This window comes from Muntiacus reevesi, chromosome 3 (assembly GCF_963930625.1).
Source record: "Muntiacus reevesi chromosome 3, mMunRee1.1, whole genome shotgun sequence".
NCBI classification, from domain to species: Eukaryota; Metazoa; Chordata; class Mammalia; order Artiodactyla; family Cervidae; genus Muntiacus; species Muntiacus reevesi.
This window is the reverse complement of record NC_089251.1, coordinates 163,719,849-163,742,066: the sequence shown is the minus strand read 5'-3', so window position 1 is coordinate 163,742,066 and position 22,218 is coordinate 163,719,849. Positions and strand designations below refer to the sequence as shown.

General features: G+C 44.2%; 2 protein-coding genes and 2 non-coding genes across 4 annotated transcripts; 1 reads left to right on the top strand and 3 right to left on the bottom strand.

Annotated features, from left to right (window-relative positions):
* Positions 1-1,755: 1,755 nt before the first annotated feature.
* ACAT2 (acetyl-CoA acetyltransferase 2) lies at positions 1,756-11,917 on the top strand. The gene is made up of 9 exons (XM_065931021.1): positions 1,756-1,920; positions 2,650-2,784; positions 5,113-5,294; positions 6,724-6,841; positions 8,358-8,501; positions 9,304-9,426; positions 10,098-10,252; positions 10,690-10,800; positions 11,522-11,917. Exons 1-9 carry the CDS (start codon positions 1,866-1,868, stop codon positions 11,690-11,692), a joined length of 1,194 nt encoding a protein of 397 aa, XP_065787093.1. The 5' UTR covers positions 1,756-1,865; the 3' UTR covers positions 11,693-11,917.
* On the bottom strand, positions 11,806-22,181 carry TCP1 (t-complex 1). Its single transcript, XM_065931020.1, has 12 exons — positions 21,941-22,181; positions 20,060-20,145; positions 19,724-19,852; positions 18,559-18,656; positions 18,066-18,176; positions 17,584-17,765; positions 17,068-17,194; positions 13,750-13,925; positions 13,305-13,428; positions 12,833-13,025; positions 12,549-12,712; positions 11,806-12,121 (listed from the first exon to the last, which is right to left on the bottom strand). The coding sequence occupies exons 1-12, from the start codon at positions 22,002-22,004 to the stop codon at positions 11,905-11,907; spliced, it is 1,671 nt and encodes a 556-aa protein (XP_065787092.1). The 5' UTR covers positions 22,005-22,181; the 3' UTR covers positions 11,806-11,904.
* On the bottom strand, positions 13,116-13,245 carry LOC136165817 (small nucleolar RNA SNORA20). Its single transcript, XR_010662786.1, has one exon. It is a non-coding gene; the product is annotated as a small nucleolar RNA SNORA20 (small nucleolar RNA).
* Positions 18,255-18,390, bottom strand: LOC136165840 (small nucleolar RNA SNORA29). Its single transcript, XR_010662807.1, has one exon. It is a non-coding gene; the product is annotated as a small nucleolar RNA SNORA29 (small nucleolar RNA).
* Positions 22,182-22,218: the final 37 nt, after the last annotated feature.

The following is a 22,218-nucleotide window of genomic DNA, read 5'->3' as shown; positions in this document are numbered from 1 at the left end:
CTGAGCCAACAGGGAAGCCAGGACTTAAACAATTTAAGGAAAGCTTGTCTCACATGGTTGGAAGATCAGAGGTTGAGTGAAGTCTGGAATTGCTCTCAAAGATGTCTTCCAAAGGCCATAGTTCTGCCCATCTCTGCTCAGATGTCTACAGACTGTTGGCCTTGCAATCATGCTGGCTCTTACCATGATCAAAATGTGGGTGCAGCAGTTCCAGGCTTCACACCCAGACACCACAATGTCCATAGGGAAAAAGGATCCATCTCTCTCTCTCAGAAGTGAGAATACCTTTCCCAGAGCGACCCAGCCAGTTTGCCTTCACATTTTTGTGGCCGAGATTAGGTCAGTGTACATTCCAAAACCACTGGCCAGGGCTAAGACTATTTAGAGTAAAATGAATGTTTAGGATCCAATCACTATATAACTGGGCTCATGGAAAAAAGGTGAAAAATATCAAGTCTATTCTTTTTTTTAAAAAAAAGTTTAAACAGGATAAGTCTATTCAGCTTCGAAATTCCAGCCATCACTGATTACCCCATCCAAGTATCCTTTACTCAAACACCTTGTCAATACATAAAATTAATGGTGGTTTAGTTATTTATTTGGTGGTTTAGTTAATTATTACACAAATACTAGTAAAACTCCGTGTCTATTGCCAACTCTAACCTCTTTGTATGCAACCCTTGCGCATGGTTAAAGCTCTCGGATAATACCATGAAAAATGCATTAATATCTATTTGATAAGCATTAAGTAAGCCCCTATCGCGTGATCAACACTGTCCTATTGCTAGAGAGAATAAGACAAAGCAAGACTTCTCTCTGGGAGACTAGATTTTTGGAGTGAGTCCAGGGCAAAATCGCCAGAGCTGAGGCTGGGAAGCAGGGCCAGGTACTGAGGTTCCTAGAACTCTGAAGTATTTTGAACTTTGCCCAACAGGGGATAGGAAGTTGGAAAAGGTTTAAAACAGAAGTCATCCAACTGTTATTGTACATGTTCCTCGCCTTCCAGACTGTCTACACGGTCAACTAGGGGAAATCCTTTTGATCTGTGGGACAGAGACACTTTTCCTCACACACTCGCCGCTATGGCTGATCCTTCAGGATAAGAAAAGCAAGGGGGCCAACCCCACAGAAGGGCACAGAGTCCTCCCACTGTTTGCAGAGGGGAACCAAGCTAGCCCCCTACGTAAATGAATGATGGATTACGGGCGCCCAGGCAAAACAAAGAGGAACCCGAGAAGCCAAGGGAGCAAAAAGCACGCATCAGAGAGGCCCGCAGGCCTGCAGCTGGTAGGATTCGCACCGAATTACTGCAGAGATCCAGAGCCTGGGCTGAACGCGGGATACACCTGCCGCCTCACTTATCAGTGACTCCAAAAAAAAAAAAACCTTAAATTAAAAAAAAGACAACCTTCCTGAGTCGGGAAGATCCCCTGGAGAAGGAAACGGCAATCCACCCCAGTATTCTTGCGGGGGAAATCCAATGGACAGAGGAGTCTGGCGGGCTACAGTCCATGGGGTCGGAAGAGTCGGACACGACTTGCGACTAAACCACCACCACCATCCCCCCAAGCAAAAATGATCAAGGTAGAAACGACAGCTCTGGGGGTATCCAGATAAAAGGTGGTCGGCAGCTTCCGGGCCCAGAGGCCCCGCCCTCCGCCCCAGGCCCGGCGGCCAGCAACCCTCAACCCCGCCCCCGCCCCGCCCTCGCGCATGCGCACCGGCGGCTGTCGAGGCGGTGGGCGGGGCTGTCCGAGGCCCCGCCCCCAGCGCGGTGTATCTGCGGCAGGGCTGGCCTCCTTCGCTCACTAAGCCGGCTGTTCTGGGGCGCACAGGAGCTTCTCGAGAGGCTGTCGTGCGGCAGGATGAGTGCAGACTCGGACCCGGTGGTCATCGTCTCGGCGGCGCGCACCATCATAGGTGAGTGGGAAGGCGGACCCGGCGTGGGGTTTGAGCCGTGAGCTAGGCCTGGCCTGCTCGCGGGGACCCCCTCTCCCCGTCCCCCCAACCCACCCACCACAGGACCTCCGGGACGCTCAGAACCCTGCGCCTCGCGCCTCCGCGGCCGGCCTGCTTTCCACGCCAGTTCCTCGCTCGCTCTCATCTGAGTGTTCTGATTGGCGTCTTGGGTAGGGCCACCGCGCCTCCCGGCCCTCCTATTGGTTGACGGGGAGAGACGCCTTGCCGCGAGCCCCCTGATTGGCCAGCCGCGGGAGGCACCACCTCAGCCTTGTGCTGCAGGGGGCGGGGTCGCTGGGTGGTCTGAGCTGGGGTGGGCGCTGGGCGAGGGGGTCGCGTCGCTTAAAAGGAGGGTTAGAGAATTGCCTGAATGTCCTTAGCGGTGTATAGATTTCAGAGGCCCTGGGCACGTGGGACTGGATGCCCTCTTTCGTTAGGGAAGCTTTGGCGGCGCCCATGAAGCTCGGATTTGGGGGAGTGGATGGATAGGTTTCCCGCGGGTCCACAGTCTCCCCGCACATCCTGGGGACTGCCTTCCTGGGGTTCGACTGCTGCGCGTCCCCCGCGCTCCTCTCTGTGCCCGTACGAGATGCAGTGGGGCGTCTTTCCGGGGGAGAAAGCACCGGTCCGCCGGCGCCCCCACCGCCCCGGGCGCCCTCTCCATCGCCCTCGTCTTCCCTTCTGTTCTAGGCTCCTTCAATGGTGCCTTATCCACCGTTCCTGTGCATGACCTGGGCTCAACTGTCATCAGAGAGGTTCTGAAAAGGGCCGCTGTGGCTCCCGAAGAGGTCTCGGAGGTCATATTTGGACACGTTTTGGCAGCAGGTAACTTCACAGTGACCCCCCAGCCTAGGTCAGAGTTATTGGAAGCAATAATCTTTCCTCCCCCTGCTTCCCACTTCACACACAGAAACATGCGTTTTTGCCTCCATGCATTCCCTCTCTTAGAATATCTCCTGTCGCCCTTTGCCAGGCCATATCAGTAGCTTCTCTCCAACTTAACCCTGAGCATCTTTAATATACGTTTCCTGATCGATCCTACATCTCCGTCCTCTGCTGCCTTTTCATTCTTTAGAAGCAGGACCAGCCTGAGGCATGGGAGAGGATGCAGGGCCTTTTGTATTTCTCTAAAGTTTCCCATATTCAATAAAAATGCATTGAATTCTTCTGTGCCCCGCTCTGTGCTAGGTGCTGGGACAGGGCTTCACTGACACAAGTCAGTCCTTGGCTTGCACCAGGCTGACTTCTGTGCTGGTATGGTGGGTGGCTCTCAGAGAGGGGCCCATCACCCCTGAAGGGGCTGCTGTTGATGAATCTCGGGAGTGTTCCAGCTCACTAGGTTTACAGGCCCATGCCCACTGACAATTCCAAGTTAGTTATCCATAACTAGTTTCACGCTCATTCAGAAGCATCATAAGTTCTAGTTATTCCTAGTGATAATGGTGTCACGTTCACTTACTGCCAACTTTTGTCCTTACCTAATCTGAGACCCAGCCCATTTTTCTGTACATTTACTTTGCAGTTTTGTAGTTAGTTCCTCTTCCTAGTTCTCCTTTTTCACTTTGTCCTCGTGGGCTTTAAGGCTGAAGCACATTACTTTTCTCCAGACTTTCCAAGGCTTTAAAGTGTTTGAGTCATACCCTCAGGTGTTAACTTATCTTTTGGAACACTCCCTCCTTTCTTCCCAGATGCATGGCCCAGACTTGCTCCTTTGCTGTAGGGCCCTCCACTCCTACAGAGTTAACCTCTTCCACATCACTCTTCTCTTGAGAGGTTGAGTAATGAATACAGGATCACAGCCTTGAATCCACATCTGTCCTACTCTTTAAGCCCGGGTCCCCTCCACGATTGTGTAACTAATATTTACTGAGCAACTGCTGCACCCCAGACATTTTTCTAGAGGTTGAGCAATGAATACAGGATCACAGCCTTGAACCTACATCTGTCCTACTCTTTAAGCCCGGGTCCCCTCCACAATTGTGTAACTAATATTCACTGAGCAACTGCTGCACCCCAGACATTTTTCTATCAGCTGACACAATGTTCATGAAGATGGGAATCTTCAATTCTCATTGAGCTCACTTTCTGCTAACTGCAGACCATTAATTAATTCTGTTTGGCACTCATTTCTTGACTCTAAGTCAGCAAGATCCCCTGGAGTAGGAAATAGCTACCTATTTCAGTACTCTTGCCTGGAAAATCCCATGGATAGAGGAGCCTGGTGGGCTACAGTCCATGGGGTCACAGAGAGTCATCAACACTGAGCAACTGAGCATGCACACACCTGAAGATGGGGATTATGAATAAAGGCATACTTGTTTATATATACTTATGTATAAATAAATACATACTTCCTTCCCTCCCTGAAGGAAGTGCCCGCAATTGAATTATGGAAAAGTATTTGTCAGTTATGATTTTGTACATGTCTTATTATATAACCAGTTAATCATGGTGTGATGAATAGTAAGCGAGGAAAGAGGTGTTTCTTAGCAGAGGTTTCCTCTTTGAAGTAACCCTTTTAATCCTTCCGGGCTTCCCAGGAGGCTCAGTGGGTAAAGAATTTGCCTGCAATGCAGGAGATGCAAGTTCAGTCCCTGGGTTTGGAAGATCCCCTGAAGGAGGGCATGGCAACCAACTCCCTATTCTCCGTATTCCTGCCTGGAGAATCCTATGGACAGAGGAACCTGGAGGGCTACAGTCCATAGGGTTGGACGCGACTGGGCAAGCATGCACCCTTATCCTCCCAGGTATCTTAGGCCATGATCAAGAAAGCAAATAGCCGTAGTGAAAAATAGGAATAATGCCAAAGTTCTGCCCTGTTTTTTTTCTATGTGTGCTCATTCAAGTACACACTTGATCAAAAGATCAAGCAAAAGATCAAGAAGACAGTTCCTTCTTACAGTGTTAATAACTTCTTTGTGGAGGAGAAAGCTTATATTCATTAAGTTTCTATGAAACAGCACAAGATATGTATTCAGTGGTCAGACCGGGACAGGCAGGTCCGCGCAATTCTCTGCCTCTCCCGGAAACTTGACTTGGCTGGGAAGTGGCTGGAGAGCCAGTTGGCAATCTCTTGAACTTTGCATGCATTTTCATCCCAACATGCTGTCTTTCTCTTTGGCTGCTGAGAGGCCTCTGTGATTCTTCTTTCAGGCTGTGGGCAGAACCCTGTTCGACAGGCCAGTGTGGGTGCAGGAATCCCCTACTCTGTTCCTGCGTGGAGCTGCCAAATGATCTGCGGGTCAGGCCTGAAAGCCGTGTGCCTTGCAGCCCAGTCGATAAAGATAGGAGACTCCAGCATTGTTGTTGCAGGAGGCATGGAAAACATGAGCAAGGTAAGACCTCTGAAGAGACGGCGTTCCCTGACCACTCACTGATGAACTCCTGTCCATTGCCACAGCAGGGTCGACCGATGGTCTGAGAGCTGGAACCAGACAGGGAACAAGGAAAATCCGAACCTTGATCCCTGCCTGAGTGTTAATTATTCACAGTGATTGGGAAATTCAAGTTGAAGAAAAACTAGTGTGATGTCTTTAGTTTTACATTTCTTTCTCATTGTGAGGGAAAGTCAGAAACCAGATGTTGCACTCACCTTCCTGCACGGGACAAAGGGTGTGCCTGGGGACCACAGCCTGTCGACCTTTTGTAGGTACACAGCGTGGAAGAGAGGACCCACTGAGCGGTGCCCATCTCCAGTGGGCTTGCCAGGTGGGATTGGCTTTGCCAAGTTCCATCCTTCCCACTGACACAGTGGGGGAAAAGGACAAAATGTATCCCCTGCTTCCTGCAGCAATTCAGGGTCTCCCCTGGGGAACCCCTGGGCAGAGACCGATTCAGCCCACCTTGCTCAGGCTTGGGAGGAGACAGGGTGAGGGTAGCAAGCACAGAGTGATTCCGGTGGGGCCATAGCAGTACCTGTGTAGTGCTTCATGGGGTGCTTTTACACTTGCAGTCATAACAGCCCTTGGTTTTGGTTGTATTCCCAATTTACAGGTAAGGAAACCGAGGCCCAGAGCCAGGATTCAAAATAGAGATCTTCAGACTCTTTAGTCTTTCCTTTCTAGCTGCTGTTGAGTTGGTAGGAGTTGAGAGGGAGCTTCCCTGATAGCTCAGTTGGCAAAGAATCTCCCTGTAGTGCAGGAGACCTCGGTTTGATTCCTGGGTTGGGAACATCCACTGGAGATGGAATAGGCTATCCACTCCAGTATTCTGGCCTAGATAATTCCATGGACCGTATAGTCCATGGGGTCGCAAAGAGTCGGACACGACTGAGCGGCTTTCAAGAGGAAATCCTTGAAATCCCCTCACTGAGAAATCTCTCCCCATCAGTTAATGAGGCAACCTGATTATTCTCACTCTAGGCAGTGTATGTCCCATCAAAGTAAGGGACACATTGTTAGCATCACTTAAGCTCATTGATCAGCTCTTCGTGTAACAGATCTCTGGTTGCTTTGGAGATAATAAATGAACTTTTTAAAGAAATAGGACAAAATGCACAGGTTTGTTTGACAGAAAGCTGCAAATGCGTAGGGAAGAGAGTTATAGATGGATTTCCAAGGGCAGGTAGGGTGGAGTAGCCTATTAATTCCAGGGGGTCTTCAGGCCCTGGGCCCAGGGTGATGAGGCAGATGGGCTGGAACGGAGGAGAAGTATCACAAGGGGGACTTGGTGAAGACTGAGGAACCACTGGACGGTTTTGAGTGGGAGCCTTAGGAGAGGACTAGTTACAACCACACCTAATGCATCTGTATTTCTTGTTTGCAGGCTCCTCATTTGGTTCACTTGAGGACGGGAGTCAAACTTGGGGAAAAACCACTGGTTGACAGTATACTCTGTGATGGGCTCACCGACGCCTTCCACAACTATCACATGGGCGTTACAGGTAAGGCGGACGTGGCTGAAACACACCAATTGTAAAAAGGTTAGAGAAGGTCGTGCAACAGTGGGTTTTGCAGGTGCTTTTCCTCTTTAAGGGTAGGGACCGAGCCCTCATCATTTTGTATTCCTGATGATGGGGATAGTTCCCCATTGATGAAGCCAAGATGGGAAAATACTCCATCTCTCCTTTGTGACTCCTTGATTGTCAGGGAAGTTGGCGGTGGAGGAACCTCAGAGTTCTTCTGGGTTAATCTCTCATTTTATCATATGAAGAAACAGGGCTCACAAACAGTGGCTTTGTGCAAAGGCAAGGCCAGAGATAAGCTAGTACTTCTGGTATCGAACTCTGTATTCTATTCGTTGCACTACACAATCAGGTTTTCATCCACCCACAAGGCTTGCAATATTTCAACCATCTTTTCATTATTGTATTCATTATGGTGATCTGAGTAACCATTTGACCTAGAATAGCCAAAACAATTTCGACAAAGCAGGAAACAGAGCTTTGATCTTTGCTATTACCACTACAGCTTGCTGCAAGGCTCAGATGATGGTTAGCAATTTTTTTAGCAATAAGGTATTTTTTAATTAAGGTATGTACATTGTTTTCTTAGATATAGTGCTATTGCACACTTAATACACTGCACATACTTTACAGTATAGAAATATGGTGGATATCACTTTAATCAAGTGAGCAAAGTTGATATAACCTGAGATAAACTCCCACATGTATCCTGATAAGATTCAGTGAAAAGAAAATATCATCATCATCCTGTACTTTCCCACATTATATTCTAACACGTCAGAATATTCTAACTTTATACTCTAATGTGTTATCTAATCTTGAAACATCAGAAAAATTAGGATTGGTGACATCTGACAAAGGAATTGGGCCCTGCCCTTCAAAAATAACAAGGTTAAGAAACACAGAGATAGGCTAAGACTAGTTGCAAGTAAAAACTAAAGAGATTGACAGTGAAATGCAGTGTGTGATCATGGTTGGATGATACTGAACAAACAAATTAGCTATAAAGGGCATCACTGGGACAACAGGTGAACCTTGAATATAGACTGAGCGTGTAGATAACAGTATTTTATCAGTGTTACATTTCCTGATTTTGGTAGCTGTGGTTATGTAAGAAGCTGGCCTTTCTTGTGGGGAAATATACACTGACATTAAAATTTAGAGATGAAGGGGCATGATATCTACAACTTTCCATCAAATGGTTCAGAAACCGAGTGAGAAAGCAGACGGGGCCAAAAAATAGGAACAATTGGTGAAGCAGCGAAAAGGAAATTTCTGGAAGTTATTTTATAGAAAGGAAAAGAGAAGGAAGGAAGCAAAGAAAGAAAACGGCTTCTTAAGAACGCTTGCAACCTTTCCACACCTGATGGGAGGCAGGAGTACCACAGAGGACTGTCTCAGCCCATCAGTGGGCCCGCCAATGTTGGGCATCAGGGCTTGAGACACGGCCAGAAGCCATCCTGAAAATGTTCATTTTTTTTTTTTTTTTTCACAGCTGAAAATGTGGCCAAACAATGGCAAGTGAGTAGAGAGGACCAGGACAAGGTTGCAGTTGTGTCCCAAAACAGGACGGAGAACGCACAGAAGGCGGGCCATTTTGACAAAGAGATCGTACCGGTTTTTGTATCTTCTAAAAAAGGTGGGTGTGTCCTTCGTAAAGGTTTAAGCGTCAACAGGAAATCTATAAGGAAATCACTCCTGTTCTATAAGGCAGTCAATTCTCATCTACAAGGAAATCAATAATAGTCACAAGAATACCTTACAGGAATGTTTGTGCATTATTATCTTAGTTATGTCTCTTGGGATGCAAAGAAAAGCTGTATTCAGGGTCGATCTGAACATGAGGTAGGGAGACACTCCTGGCCCGGGGTCTCCCCGCGGCTGAGACAGGCGCGCTGGTCCCTGGTTGTTGGAAGGCAGCAAGCAGCCCACCTTTCTACCCCTACCAGTTCTTTCTTCAGAAGCGACTGTCCATTCATTTCTGTTGCTTCTGTGTGCGTTTCATATTCTTGAGGGTGTCATCTTTTGGGGTTCTTAGCTCTTCTCCAATATGGAACACAATGGTTAAGTTCTTTTACTGACTGACATCAATTATGTCCAGCCTTTGTGAGGTTGGCTTTGACACCCTAGACCTAGTCAACTGTAACCAGCCAAGATCTATACCCCAAACCTTAGCAGCCTCTTACATAAAGAACTCCCTGAGACTGCCTTCCTCAGAAAGGGCTGTATTGGTATGGAAAACACTGAAGATGGTGCTAATATGATGTCTTAACATACAATAATTTGTATTACTGTGGACTTTTCTCTTGGAATGGAAGTATTTTATAATAAATTTTTCTTCCAAATGTGAATCTTTATCATGTCTGAGGAATCCATTGTTTCTAGTACCCTGCCTGCCATCTCTGTACTAACCTTGGGTCATTTATTTTCCTTTTTGTCAGGTCTTACTGAAGTTAAAATAGATGAGTTTCCTCGCCATGGGAGCAACATGGAAGCCGTGTCTAAGCTAAAGCCTTGCTTCCTTATGGATGGAACGGGAACAGTCACCCCAGCTAATGCTTCAGGTTAATTATCTGAAGGGCAGTTTGGGGAATACCATCTTCTGCAAGGACTACCATGTACTCAGATGATTCTTTTTTGGGTGGGGGTGGGGGGCTGTGCCTGTGGCCCGTGGGATCTTAGTTCCCTAAGCAGGGATCAAACCCCTGCCCCCTGCATTGGGAGCACTGAGTCCTACTGGACCACCGAGGGGGCTCCCATACAGGTTATTCTAAAAACCTTTTTTCAGTTGGTTTAGAGAAAAATGTAGTTTTGACCATTTGTTTCTTCATATTAGACTCATATAATATACTAAAATGGATTTGGCTTCCCTGCAGTGTCCTATCAGGACATACAAATGAAAAAAGTGCATTAGATTTTCTCTACCTTTGTGCTTTTCCAAAACCAGAAACTCCGATTACCTTCTGTGATGTCTGGGCTGCTACTTCCACTTCATTAATCTCCTGTCCTCCACTGCTTTCATCTTCCTGTTCTCCCATGGAAATGTTATGTTGTCTGTTATATCAGATTGGCAAACATACCATTTCTAATTACAGTATAAAGACCAACTTAACATTAAATGACTTCGCCAAGATGTATTAAGGTTTACTTAACTCACGTCTCCTGGTGTTAGAGAAAGTAGATACACGTACTTAACGAGGATGGTTTCCAAAAGCAAGACATTCCTATTTTACAGGAATGAATGACGGTGCTGCAGCAGTGGTTCTTATGAAGAAGTCTGAAGCTGGCAACCGTGGGCTCACACCCTTAGCACAGATAGTTTCCTGGGCACAAGCAGGTGTGGAGCCTTCCATTATGGGAATAGGACCAATTCCAGCAATAAAGCAAGCTGTGAGTTTCATTTTAAATGTTGGTACCTGTCCTTTGTCGCTAAAACCTCTTTGGGAGCACACACATAACTTGTAAATGCTTTATTTCTGCCACCTTCAAACCTTTGCTCAGATCTTTCCCACTCCAAAATGCTGAGAGGAGGCTTGATTTTGTTTTCATCTGTATTCCTATCAGGTTTCACCTGCATGTCTGAGCCTTTCCATTGGCCTTAAATAACCTTATTCATCTAGTTTTCGCTGTTCTTTACTAAAAGGGCAGCCAACATTTGGATCACATGCTCTATAACCTCATGTGGATGTAACAAGTGTAACTGGTTCAGATTAAGTGGGTGGTTTTTAAGAGATCCTTCAACATCACACATCCTGCTTTTACATCTACAACAAAGAAAGGTTCTGCCTGAGTTCTTAAACCTCTGTTCCATTTAACCTTTCCTTTAGATTGCAAAAGCAGGATGGTCACTGGAGGATGTTGATGTTTTTGAAATCAATGAAGCCTTTGCAGCCCTCTCTGTTGCAATAGCTAAAGAACTTGGATTAAACCCAGAGAAGGTAAGCATAAGCAAGCAATCCTGAGAACGTGCAAATGAATGTTCACAGTGCAAGAAATTGCATGTGACTGTGTGTACTTGCCTGGAGAATCCCATGTAGCCTGGTAGGCTTGTGTCTGATTTTTTGTGACCCCATGGACTGTAGCCCACCAGACTCCTCTGTCCATGGGAGTCTCCAGGCAAGAATATGGAGTGGGTTGCCATGCCCTTCTCCAGGGGATCTTCCCCAGGTGTCTGGCATTCTACTGCAGTCCAGGTGGATTCTTTACCACTAGCACCACCTGGGAAGCCCCAGTTTTAAGGCTGTCAACACCAAGATACAGGTCTTGGCCATATAGTAATGGGTACGCACTGGGTGGGTTCCTACTGGGACTCAGGGGAACGTTTTTTGCTTCCTAAGGCAAAAAACTTACCTGTGTTAGCTCATTTCCCACAGAAAAAGTGCATTTTAAATCTTTGTTATGGGATCTTAAGTCCTTGACCAGGGATTGAAACCAGCAACCCCCTGCAGTGGAAGGGTCAAGTCTTAACCACTGGACTGCCAAAGAATTCCCATATTTTAAATCTTTTAAACTAAGGTAGTCAAGAATGGATATTTCAAGGGTAAAATCACTTCAGCAACTGAAGTAAAAACAGAATTTGAAAAGGCAGTTTACTGGTACGACATTAATTTAACTCCGTCCAGAGAAAACTGTAAATGATACAATCTTTTTGCCCCTCAGGTCAACACTGAAGGAGGAGCCATAGCCCTGGGCCATCCTCTTGGAGCTTCTGGCTGTCGGATTCTCGTCACCCTGTTACATACACTGGAGCGCAAGGGTGGACATCGTGGTGTTGCTGCCCTATGCATTGGGGGTGGGATGGGAATAGCGATGTGTGTTCAGAGAGGGTGACACTGCGCAACAGCTAATTAGGCTGAGTTAAACTAAACCACAACTGCATTTTTTAACTAATAATACTAAATCATGTGAAACCAGAGGACCAAAGTAAGGAAACTATTTCCCACTTTACAAGAGACACAAGACTCAGCAGCCTGTTGCACTTTTAATGTGTAATATTCGAGGTACAAGCAAGCTGCATTTAACATTGTTATAAATAAAACAGATCAGTCATCAAGGGCTCCAGAGTGAACAGCATCTTCATAACCTCCATGCTTATCATCTTTGCTTTCTGGGTGTAATTTAATAAGATCATCAATTCGAAGAATGGTAATTGCAGCTTCAGTTGCAAATTTCAAGCTCTTAACTTTAACTATGGTTGGTTCAAACACCCCTGCTTGTTTGTTGTCACGGGGTTTACCATTGACCAAGTCAAGACCAATCCTGCAATTTAGGAAAAAAACAATTAAATGGCCTCTTCTGTAATTCACATCCATCCCATTCTACCCCTTTAAAAGCTGGCTTAATGCCAGCTATTCCATTAAAATGTTAACCTTGGGAAACCTGAGGGCAGTAATTATGGATAAACAAATTCAGCACTGAAGGAGGTGTAGAAAGCCTAGATGGCAGTAAAATATTTCTAAATGCCACTTAAAAATAGGCATGGACCACCCGAAAGTAATTTCTTCTCTTTGGGGGATGTTCCTACTGTACCTAAATGACTACCCAGAAGAGAGGTGAGAAATCATTTGATAACTAAGACACACCAATGCTAGCAATCACTAGTCATCCCCCTAATGAGTTTAGGAAGAAAAACCAAACTACCACATGTGATACACAAATGACAATGAAAAAGGGAACATACACTTACCATTTTAGATTTTTTCGTTCTGGGTTAACCTGAGCCTCGTTATGAAAAGCTCTTAATTTTGCCACCAAATCTGTGGAGTCCTGGGCAGCATTAACTGCCAGAGTATTAGGAATCACAAGAAGAGATCTTGCAAACTCTGCAATAGCGAGCTGTTCCCGGGAGCCCTAAGGAGAAAGACAATGAATTGTCTTCACAAAAGAAAGAAAAGAAAACCCACAGCAGCAGCTCAGGGCTTAGAAGAGACGTACACCCATGAACCAGAACAGGCTTCAGGGTGTTCTCACCATGCTGGTCGCGTAGTTCTCGAGGTAAATGGAAAGGGCTGCCTCTACAGCACCCCCACCTGGGACCACAGACTTTGACTCCAAAACTCTCTTCACCACACAAAGGGCATCGTGTAAGGAGCGCTCCATCTCATCACACATGAAATCATTTGCTCCACGTAAGATGACCGATGCAGAGGTACGAGCCTTAGTGCTATTTAAAACAATAGTGATAGTTAATTCAACAGTAGTAAGTCCATGAAGAAATTCACTTCTACTTACACAGGACATTTAGACAGGGAAGCAATGTCTAGACCGTGGAGAAGAGATGAAATGGCAACTTCACCTCCGTTTACAAGGGCCCAGTATTGTTTTATCCCATGCGTATAACTGCTCATATCACTGAAGGACTATAGCAGCAAATAAATGGGAAGATGGTCTGCTTTCACTCAATAAAATCTGTACAGACTTACAATTTAAAAAAGTAGCTTACTTTTTAATCAAGATCAGTTCATCATCACAAATTCTCTCCTGTACTACTTCTTCTGCTTGTCCCAACATTGAAGCTTCAAAAGTTTCTTCACCTTCCAAATTGGCCAGCGTTGACAGAATAATTGCTGTTAAAAGTAATTAGAATCATCTCTAAGCACTGTTCTCTCATGAATATTTTCAACCCTGCTTTAAACATTCAGAAACATGGAATTTACCATAGAAGTGACACAATCTCAAGTTTAAGGCTTACAGTTAGACTCAAGGAACCGTCCTATTATAAGAGAACTGTCACTTCGAGGTGAAGAACACTGAAGAACTTTCCCAGTTACAAATGCACAAAAAAGATTTTACAACATGTATTTGTACACAAAACATTAAGAAAGTTTTCTGGATCTGCTTATTGTTAGCATCCAACATAAAAGGAACACAGCTGGCAGGAGACATACCTCCGGAAGCTTTAGCAATGCGTTTAAGGTCCCTTTTTAAAACTCTCCGAACTGCCATAGCACCAGCCTCCACAAAATACTTCAGACACATGTCGTCAATTCCACCAGTGGTTAGGATAACGTTGGCACCAGTTGCCAGGATCTTCTGGATTCGCTCCTTGGTGATGTCGGACTCTCTACAAAAATGCAGTACTTGAGTAGTAACCCAAAGTTATCTTCTGTATTTTTACTATTACATATAGCTTGAACTTCTATTAAGTATTTTTCATAAAATAACCACAGATTAAATAATACTAACGAGTTTCTCCCTTCTATGAGCAGAACTTAAATCAGTTCCATTTACAGAAAGTTCAAGGAATAAAATACCAGTTAGCTCTCCCCACCCCAACTTTAGTTTCTAACCAAGAATGGCGCCTAGGAAAGGAAGACTGATGGACCTGGTGGGAAGACAGACTGTCAACCAAACTCCAAGGCAAGTGTCACTACAGTGCAATGCAGAGAGACAAGCAGAGAGCCACGTGTCCAGGCTGGCAGGTGGGACAAGGAAACCTTGGAGGTCTGGAGTTAAGAGAGGGGTCCAGAGTTGGAACTCCAGGTATCAACAGAAAATGAAGAACTCTGTAGCAATGTCTGAGTCTGAATCGAGAAGTTTTTTTTTTTTTTCTTTTTAATAGTTTAAAGAGAGTAGTATTATCAGTCTGTGTTTTCAAAGGATAAAAGAATGAAGACACTCTGAGGCAATAACTGGAGATAAGTCTATCTGATGTGAACAGATAGCCTTAACAGAGAAGGCAAAGCTTATGGCTTGGGTGACTGGGAGATTCAACAAATGATTTCTGGAGTGAAATAAATACTAACAGGTTGGGGGCAAGATAAGAAAGAAAAAAAATAAAAGAGTTCGGTTTTCAACAAGGTGAATCTGAAGCCCCCATGATATTCAGGTGAAGCTGCACGGGAATTACAACCAACCTACGGGATACACAGATCTGAAAAACAGTCAATAAATATTTACTTATTCAAAGAACAGTAGATGAGATCAAAGAATCTTTTTCTTTTGCCACACCATGCAGCATGTAGACTTTTAGTTCACTGTCCAGGGTTCAAACCCGAGTCCCCTGTATTAAAGGCTTGGAGTCTTAATCGCTGGACCACTAGGCAAGTCTCAAGATCAAAGAATCTTTAAAGTGAAATGAGTCAAAGATGAACCTCACAAAAAAACCTCTCTACATACTAGACAAATACTGTATGTATGTCAAAGCCATGAAACTAAGTCATTCAGCCTCTACCTTCATAGAGCTTACACTTTAAGACGTATTAATACATAGTTAGAAAATGCGATAAGTCCCAGGAAGACAAACTGCAGTAACTCAAGGGACAGCATAATTCAGACTGAGAGGGAAAGAGAAGCATCTCTGAAAGTTACCAACTGAAAAACAAGTAAAAAAATCAACCAGTCCAAACAAGTAGGCAGAGAAAGGAACATTCTACTCTTAGGGACTGAAGCTGTTAGAGAAGGAGCTTGGTGGATTCTGGTTTCGGCTGTGCTAGACCACAATGCAAAGAGCAGGTAAGGAATTGAACTAACACAGAGTGATGGGAAATCTCCAAGAGGCTCTGGCCTTGCAAGGGGTGAGATCAACTTGGCTGCTGTGTGGAAAACAGCCTTTTAGGTGTTGAGATTGGAACCAGATGACCAACATGATGCCCCTGCAACAGCTTGGGCAAGAAAATGGAAATGAAAAGTGGGTGAGTTTGAGATTTCATTTATAGAGCGATATCAAGTGATCTTTGATAGGTTAGCAGAAAAAAGAAAAAAAAAAAAAAAAAAAGGAGTTAAGGACATTTCCTAGTCTTCTTCCTCAGTAAAGGGGTCCCTAACTAAAACAGCAAAGAGCAGATTTGGGGGTATCATCACAAGTTCAATTTCAGACATAATGACTTTTTGAGATGCTTAAGAAGCATTCAATCAATTCAAGCTCCAAGAAACAGATTCCAAGTCTCCAGCACAGAGGATGCAGTGGCCCAGGCACAGGAGGACAGATGATGCAGAAGCAAAATGCTGCTCCATCCTCTAAGTCTTTCAAAAAGTAGCCAAAGTTTGATAAAAGTCAAGTGAAACTGGATGTGTGTAATGAGCTTCACAGCAGTGGTCACTAGTGACCTTAGCAAGTGGTTCTCCACTGGAGGAGCTGAAAAGGGCATAAGAAATAAAACACCAGAAAAGTTTTTGTGCCAATCACTCTTCTAACATCTGGCTATACAGAAATGAGGAAGGACCAGGAGTAACTGCAACAGGATGTGTACACAAGAGGCTTTTTATTACATTTAAGGATAAAAGAGTTGCACGTGAAGAGAAAGTGTTAGTTGCTCAGTTATATCTGACTCTTAGCAAACCCCATGGACTATATGTAGCCCATCAGGCTCCTCTGTCCTTGAGATTCTCCAGGAAAGAAAACTGGAGTGGGTAACCATTCCCTTCTCGAGGGGATCTTCCCAATCTGGGTATTGAACCCGGGTCTCCTGCACAGCAGGCAGATATAAGAGGCTTTTATATTACTTAAGGATAAAAGAGCTATAAGAGCAATCTAGAAAGGAATGAAGAGTAGAATCAGTATTGAATATGCAGTTGAGCAAGAATAATAAATGAAGCAAGACTGTAAAAGCAGAAGGCAACAGGATCTCAAACACTTATTCTAAAGGGATTGGCCTTTGAAGGAAAAAAGGACACATCTGGTTATTAAAAGGAAGGAAAGAGCACACATGCAGATACCAGAGGAGAAATTATCGCAATGTCGGCGCACTGCAACAAAGACCCAGCACAGCAAAAATACAATAAATCTTTAAAAAAAGAAAGGGGGGGAGGGTACACCTTCACAACTAGCTCTCTAGCATATCAACCAATAGTTAAGACCATATGCACTGCCTAGTACCTGACACAGAGTCAATACTATATGCTTGATTCTTGTACTATTTGAGGAAATGCATTCCTGGACATATCTCAAAGCCCTAATGTCACTATACTCAAAAAACCAAAATTTCACAAAACGTCAGTTTTCATGTATCACCCCAATCTCTCTTAAGACACTGTCACATTCTAATTTTCCTGGCAGTTTAGGTAACCTAATTAGACTTTGGTTAAAAATGTTAATTTTTAAAGTCCTCTAAGACACTCACAGTTGGGGGAAAAAAAAAGTCCAGTTGCATAATCCATCATACCCTGCTACCCATCAGACTTTTTAGTTTACTGTCACCTGCTCTAAAAAAGGGTGATTTACAAACACGCCTTTCCAAAGGTCAAAAATGACTCTCTCAACGTACCTCTGTCTAATCTGGTCCAGTTTTTCAGGGTCTGTAATAACCACTTGTACACCAAGCTTCATTTTTGTTTTCTGCAGGCTGAAGTCAAGGCAAGCAATTTTTGCATTAACTATTCTCTTGGGCATACCTAAAATTGAACATAACAATAAGTACCTTTACAATTAACAATTTTACATTTTATAAAATACACCTATCCTTAGAAAGAACTGCAAAGAGATTTAAAATCGTTATATGTAAACATACAAATTTAGATATTACTTTTGACATTATAAACAAAAGCTCATGGCATTAAACACATGTGCTTTCTTTTAATTTGCATCTTTCTTAATCATATGCAATTACATTACAAAGAAACTGGCAACACAATGTACCATTTCCTTTAGCTCTGGGCTTCATTAAACAACAAAAGCACACATGTTGGATAGTTCATCTGAAGATGGAGTAGTTAATCCACAAATAGCTAGTTTTATACTTTAGCCCGTTGGTTATATGACCAAGTGAAATCACAAGCCTTACCCTGGGATCCCACCACACAGTTGAGAGCATAGCCGTTGACGAGCATACTCTCCATCTGACTTCTCCCATGGGCTTTCAGAACATTAATGGAATTGACTGGATAGCGAGGCTGGCCTCTGATATCTGTGTATTTAATAGCAAGCACAGCATCTACCACCATGTTAGCGAAGAAATCACCATTTCTAAGCCAGCAGTTAAGGAAAATGGGAGACTTGGGATGGACAGTGGGTGCACATGAAAATCAAGGGTAATACAAAGGCACTTCCTTTTAGCAATCTCATCAAAGAAACAAGCATTATATATGCCACTGAAATGTTAGAAAACAGTTTATCACTATCTGCACACTACTTTCACAATACTGTGCATTACCCTGCCCTTTGAAAAAAGGAAAATAGGCAACTTCAATACAGCATCATCTGGCACAAAAACACAGGGTTTTACTTTTAAAAAGCCTAAACTTTACTGGCCCATCATAAGGATACATTCCAATGATTTTGGAAGACATCGATGTCTTAGCAGCATTAATCAGGCAATCCTTTCCAAGCTCATCAGTGTTAATGATCAGATTCTCACTGATGTAACGCACTGCTTCCCTGTTTGAAGTGTGGGGAAGAAAACAACTCACTACTCAGAATCTTGTTTTACCAGTGTGGCACAATACTTAGGGCATCAATGCTCTGTTCAGCCATTTCATATAGGAGGAGGACACGAGCAACCCTCCCTCTTCAGATCACGGCAGTTCTCATCTATCCCATAAGCATAGCCACTAAAATCTATCAGGAGATAATGTGGTAGTCAAATGGGAAAAAAGGGATACTGGCCCCAGTTCTTATTTCAAGTGTATATGTGGTAACATATACACTAAAACACAGCTTTATCAAAGTATAGTCATCCACTGGAAAATGTAAAGAACACAGACTCTCAACTATTACATCAAACAACAAATAAAATTTTTTCTGAATGTAACAATCTTACTTGCAAGCAAGCCGATAGCCACTAATAACTGATGTGGGATGAATTTTCTGTTTGACTAGTTCATCTGCATTTTTTAGAAGTTCTGCTGCAATAATAACCTGCAGAGAAAACATCCATTGCTCTCATGTCAGCCTGACATTATGGGCAACACATATGTACAAATACTAACACGCATCAGATGGTAATAATCAGAATAATAGGGGCGACGAGATTAACTCCTTATTAGAGATCAAAAAAAGATAACCCTACACAACATTTCACATGGAAATGGATAAAGCCAGATAGGCGTCAGCAAAGTGTTCTGGCTCTTAACTAGAATAAGCTAGTTCTGTAGAACAGCAGAGATGATACATTCATTCCTTTTCAAGATGAAGTGCTCACCAAGCTTTCAACATAAGCTAAATGAAGAGTCTGACGACTCAATGATCTGTACTGTTTTATTATTTGTTTATTTTGGACACTCCACTCAGCGTCGGGGATCTCAGTTTCTGGACCAGGGTATGAACTCAGGCTCTCAGCAGTGAAAGCCTGGAGTCCTAACCACTAGACTACCAGGGAATGCCTGATCTGTACTAATTTAGATTGTTATTTAGAAAACCATCCTTTTACGAAGACCAAAAATTATGCTTTAATCAAAAAGACTTTAAAATTCTTGCCTGCATCTTTGGAGGGAAAATTAATTGTATTTAAAAAGCTCTGCTATCATGAACAAGTTACTTAAAGCAAAGATCATTCTTTAAGAAGAGGTGGATTCTATTCTTCCATGGCTTAAGATGAAACATTTCCCCACAAACCACTGCTTTTTTTTAAGAGAGCAAATTATTATTTTTTTCCCTCATCAAATAATAAGTGTTTCTACTACATCAGTGTGCTGGGTAATCTTCAAGGAGTTTATATCATGTTACTGATCATGTTTACAAACTCTCTCAAACACCCAAACACTCATGAGTTCACTTGTCAGTATTTAAAATATAGAAACATCTTGTTTTTTTAAAAATACTTGGTAAGGTTTTAGGAACTTCTTCTGAGCCTCAGGTTGTGAGAGAAAAAGAAAACATTTCCTTTTTCCTTTAAATGACTTATTTACGGTTAGAGCTTCATTTTCTGAAATTTTGATTTCAGGGGAAAGAAAAACACTAGTCCTCAGCTAGCAGTCTTTACCTACCACGGAGGTGGTCCCATCTCCCACTTCTTTGTCTTGCAGATCCGCTAGCTCACAGAGAACTTTGGCTGCAGGATGCTCTACCTCCAGTAGCTTCAGGATGGTTGCACCATCATTAGTAATGGTTACATCCTAAGAAATTTCCAGAGGAGAAAAAAATGACATAATCATCCATAGAAACAGACCACCCCCTAAATTAGCCCAACCCTGTTATGATACATTCACCTTCTATATACCTTTCAATACCAGCGCTCTGACAAACACAAATAATTTACAAAGTTAGATATTTATGAACTTATTCTTTAAAGTAACAAACATTACGTGTAGACCTATACTTACACCAATGTCATCCACCAACATTTTATCCAAGCCAACTGGACCAAGAGAACTTTTCACAATATTGGCAATTGAAGCTGCAGCCATGACTGTAGATACAAAGAAAATTTTTTTGAAAACTCAAGATCCCAAGAGACAATCATTTCAGTCTAAAAGAAGTAAATGACAGCCTCTGAATTTTCAGATTTATCTAATCTGTCCTAATCTGAAAATCAACCAAAAGTCTAATGTAGAGAGAGAGAGCACCTAGTAATTTACAGTTTTAATTCAACTGCAGACAGACACCAATAGTTACTAAGAGCACTCACTCCATCGCTTTAAAGAAAAAATAATCACCTACTAGTCTTTACTGCAGATTCTGCCACTCCATACAAAACATAAAAAGATACCAGCCTTTTTCAGATTCTGGCAAGTTAAAAAAAAGTTATTAAAAAAAAAATCAGTAATTCCAATGTTCTGACTACAAATTTGCCCAAGACAAAAATTAAGAATCTATCAAATAACGGTAAGACTGACTGATTTCAACTGCTAAGATTCACAAGATCTGTGACTTCAAGCGACTCAACAGCAAATGCTTTAACAGGTTAAAGTTTACTAGATAAACTCATTTTAAGTACCGCTTATGTATCATTCAACAAGGTCCCCTGCTAAACAGGTGGTCAGTGACAGGTGGCTAAGAACTAAATCTGGCCTGTAGGGACCTGGCATCTACTGCAGAGGATAACCGCACGATACAATGTGCAAATTTCACTCGATGAAAATTGAAAGGAGTGTGAACAATCTGGCCTAAAACTCAACATTCAAAAAAACTAAGATCATGGCATCCGGTTCCATCACTTCCTGGCAAATAGATGTGGAAACAATGGAAACAGTGACAAACTTTATCCTTTGGGGCTCCCAGATCACTGCAGCCATGAAATTAAAAGACGCTTGCTCCTTGGAAGAAAAGCAATGACCAACCTAGACAGCATCTTAAAAAGTAGAGGTATTACTTTGCCGACAAAGGTCTGTCTAGTCAAAGCTATGGTTTTTCCAGTAGTCATGTACAGATGTGAGAGTTGGACTATAAAGAAAGTTGAACCACCGAAGAATTGATGCTTTTGAACTGTGGTGCTGGAGAAGACTCATCAGAGTCCCTTGGACTACAAGGAGATTAAACCAGTCAATCCTAAAGAAAATCAGGAATATTCACTGGAAGAACTGATGCTGAAATTGAAGTTTCAATACTTGGGCCACCCGACGCGAAGAACTGACTCACTGCAAAAGACCCTAATGCTAGGAAAGACTGATGGCAGGAGAAGGGGACGACAGAGGATAAGATGGTTGGATGGCATCACCGAGTTGATGGACACGAGTTTGAGCAAGCTCCGAGAGTTGGCGATGGACAGGGAAGCCTGGCGTGCCGCAATCCATGGGGTCGCAGGGTTGGGACACGACTCAGCGACTGAACTGAACAATGCTCAAGTCATCTGAATAGCGGTCTATGGTCACGTACTCATCAATCAAAGAAAAAAAAAAAACCAACTAGAGATAGTTCTGTCTGGTTAACAGTTGTAAAACGAGGTCCAGAGACGCCTTTCTGGACTAGAAACGAAACAAAAGGGCGGGCGCAGAGGCCCCCGGCCCGCAGGGACCGGAGGTGCGGCGACACGTGCCGGTGCGACGAGCTCGCTCTCCCAGCTCCCGGCCTCCGCAGCATCCGGTCAAACCGCGCTGCGCCCTCGGTCGAGACCCGCCGCGGGACTGAGACGCCACCCACCACTCCCAGGGGCCCTTTCGAGGGGAACAGAAGGGAAGCCGCGAGGACAGCAGCCAAGGCCGAGGCGGGGGTGAGGGGGACGCGCACCGCCGCGGGCTCGCCTCAGGCCTCGCTCAGGCCCTCACCGTTCTGGGAGCGGATCGCCTCCCCAGTGCTGCGGTCCCCGAACACGGACAAAGGACCCTCCATCCTGGCGGCGGGGCGCACGTCGAGTTTCCCTCACACCGCGGGCAACCAGCGTCTCACGGTCCGCGGGCCGGGCGGTGGCCACTGCAGCCGCTACGGCGTGGAAAAGACCGGAGCGACGTCGCTCGCGGGGGCTGCTGGGAACGCCGCTCCCAGCTTCTCCCCTCCCCTGACACACACCTTCCCTGGCCGCGCCGCGGGGCAGGACGGGAAAGAA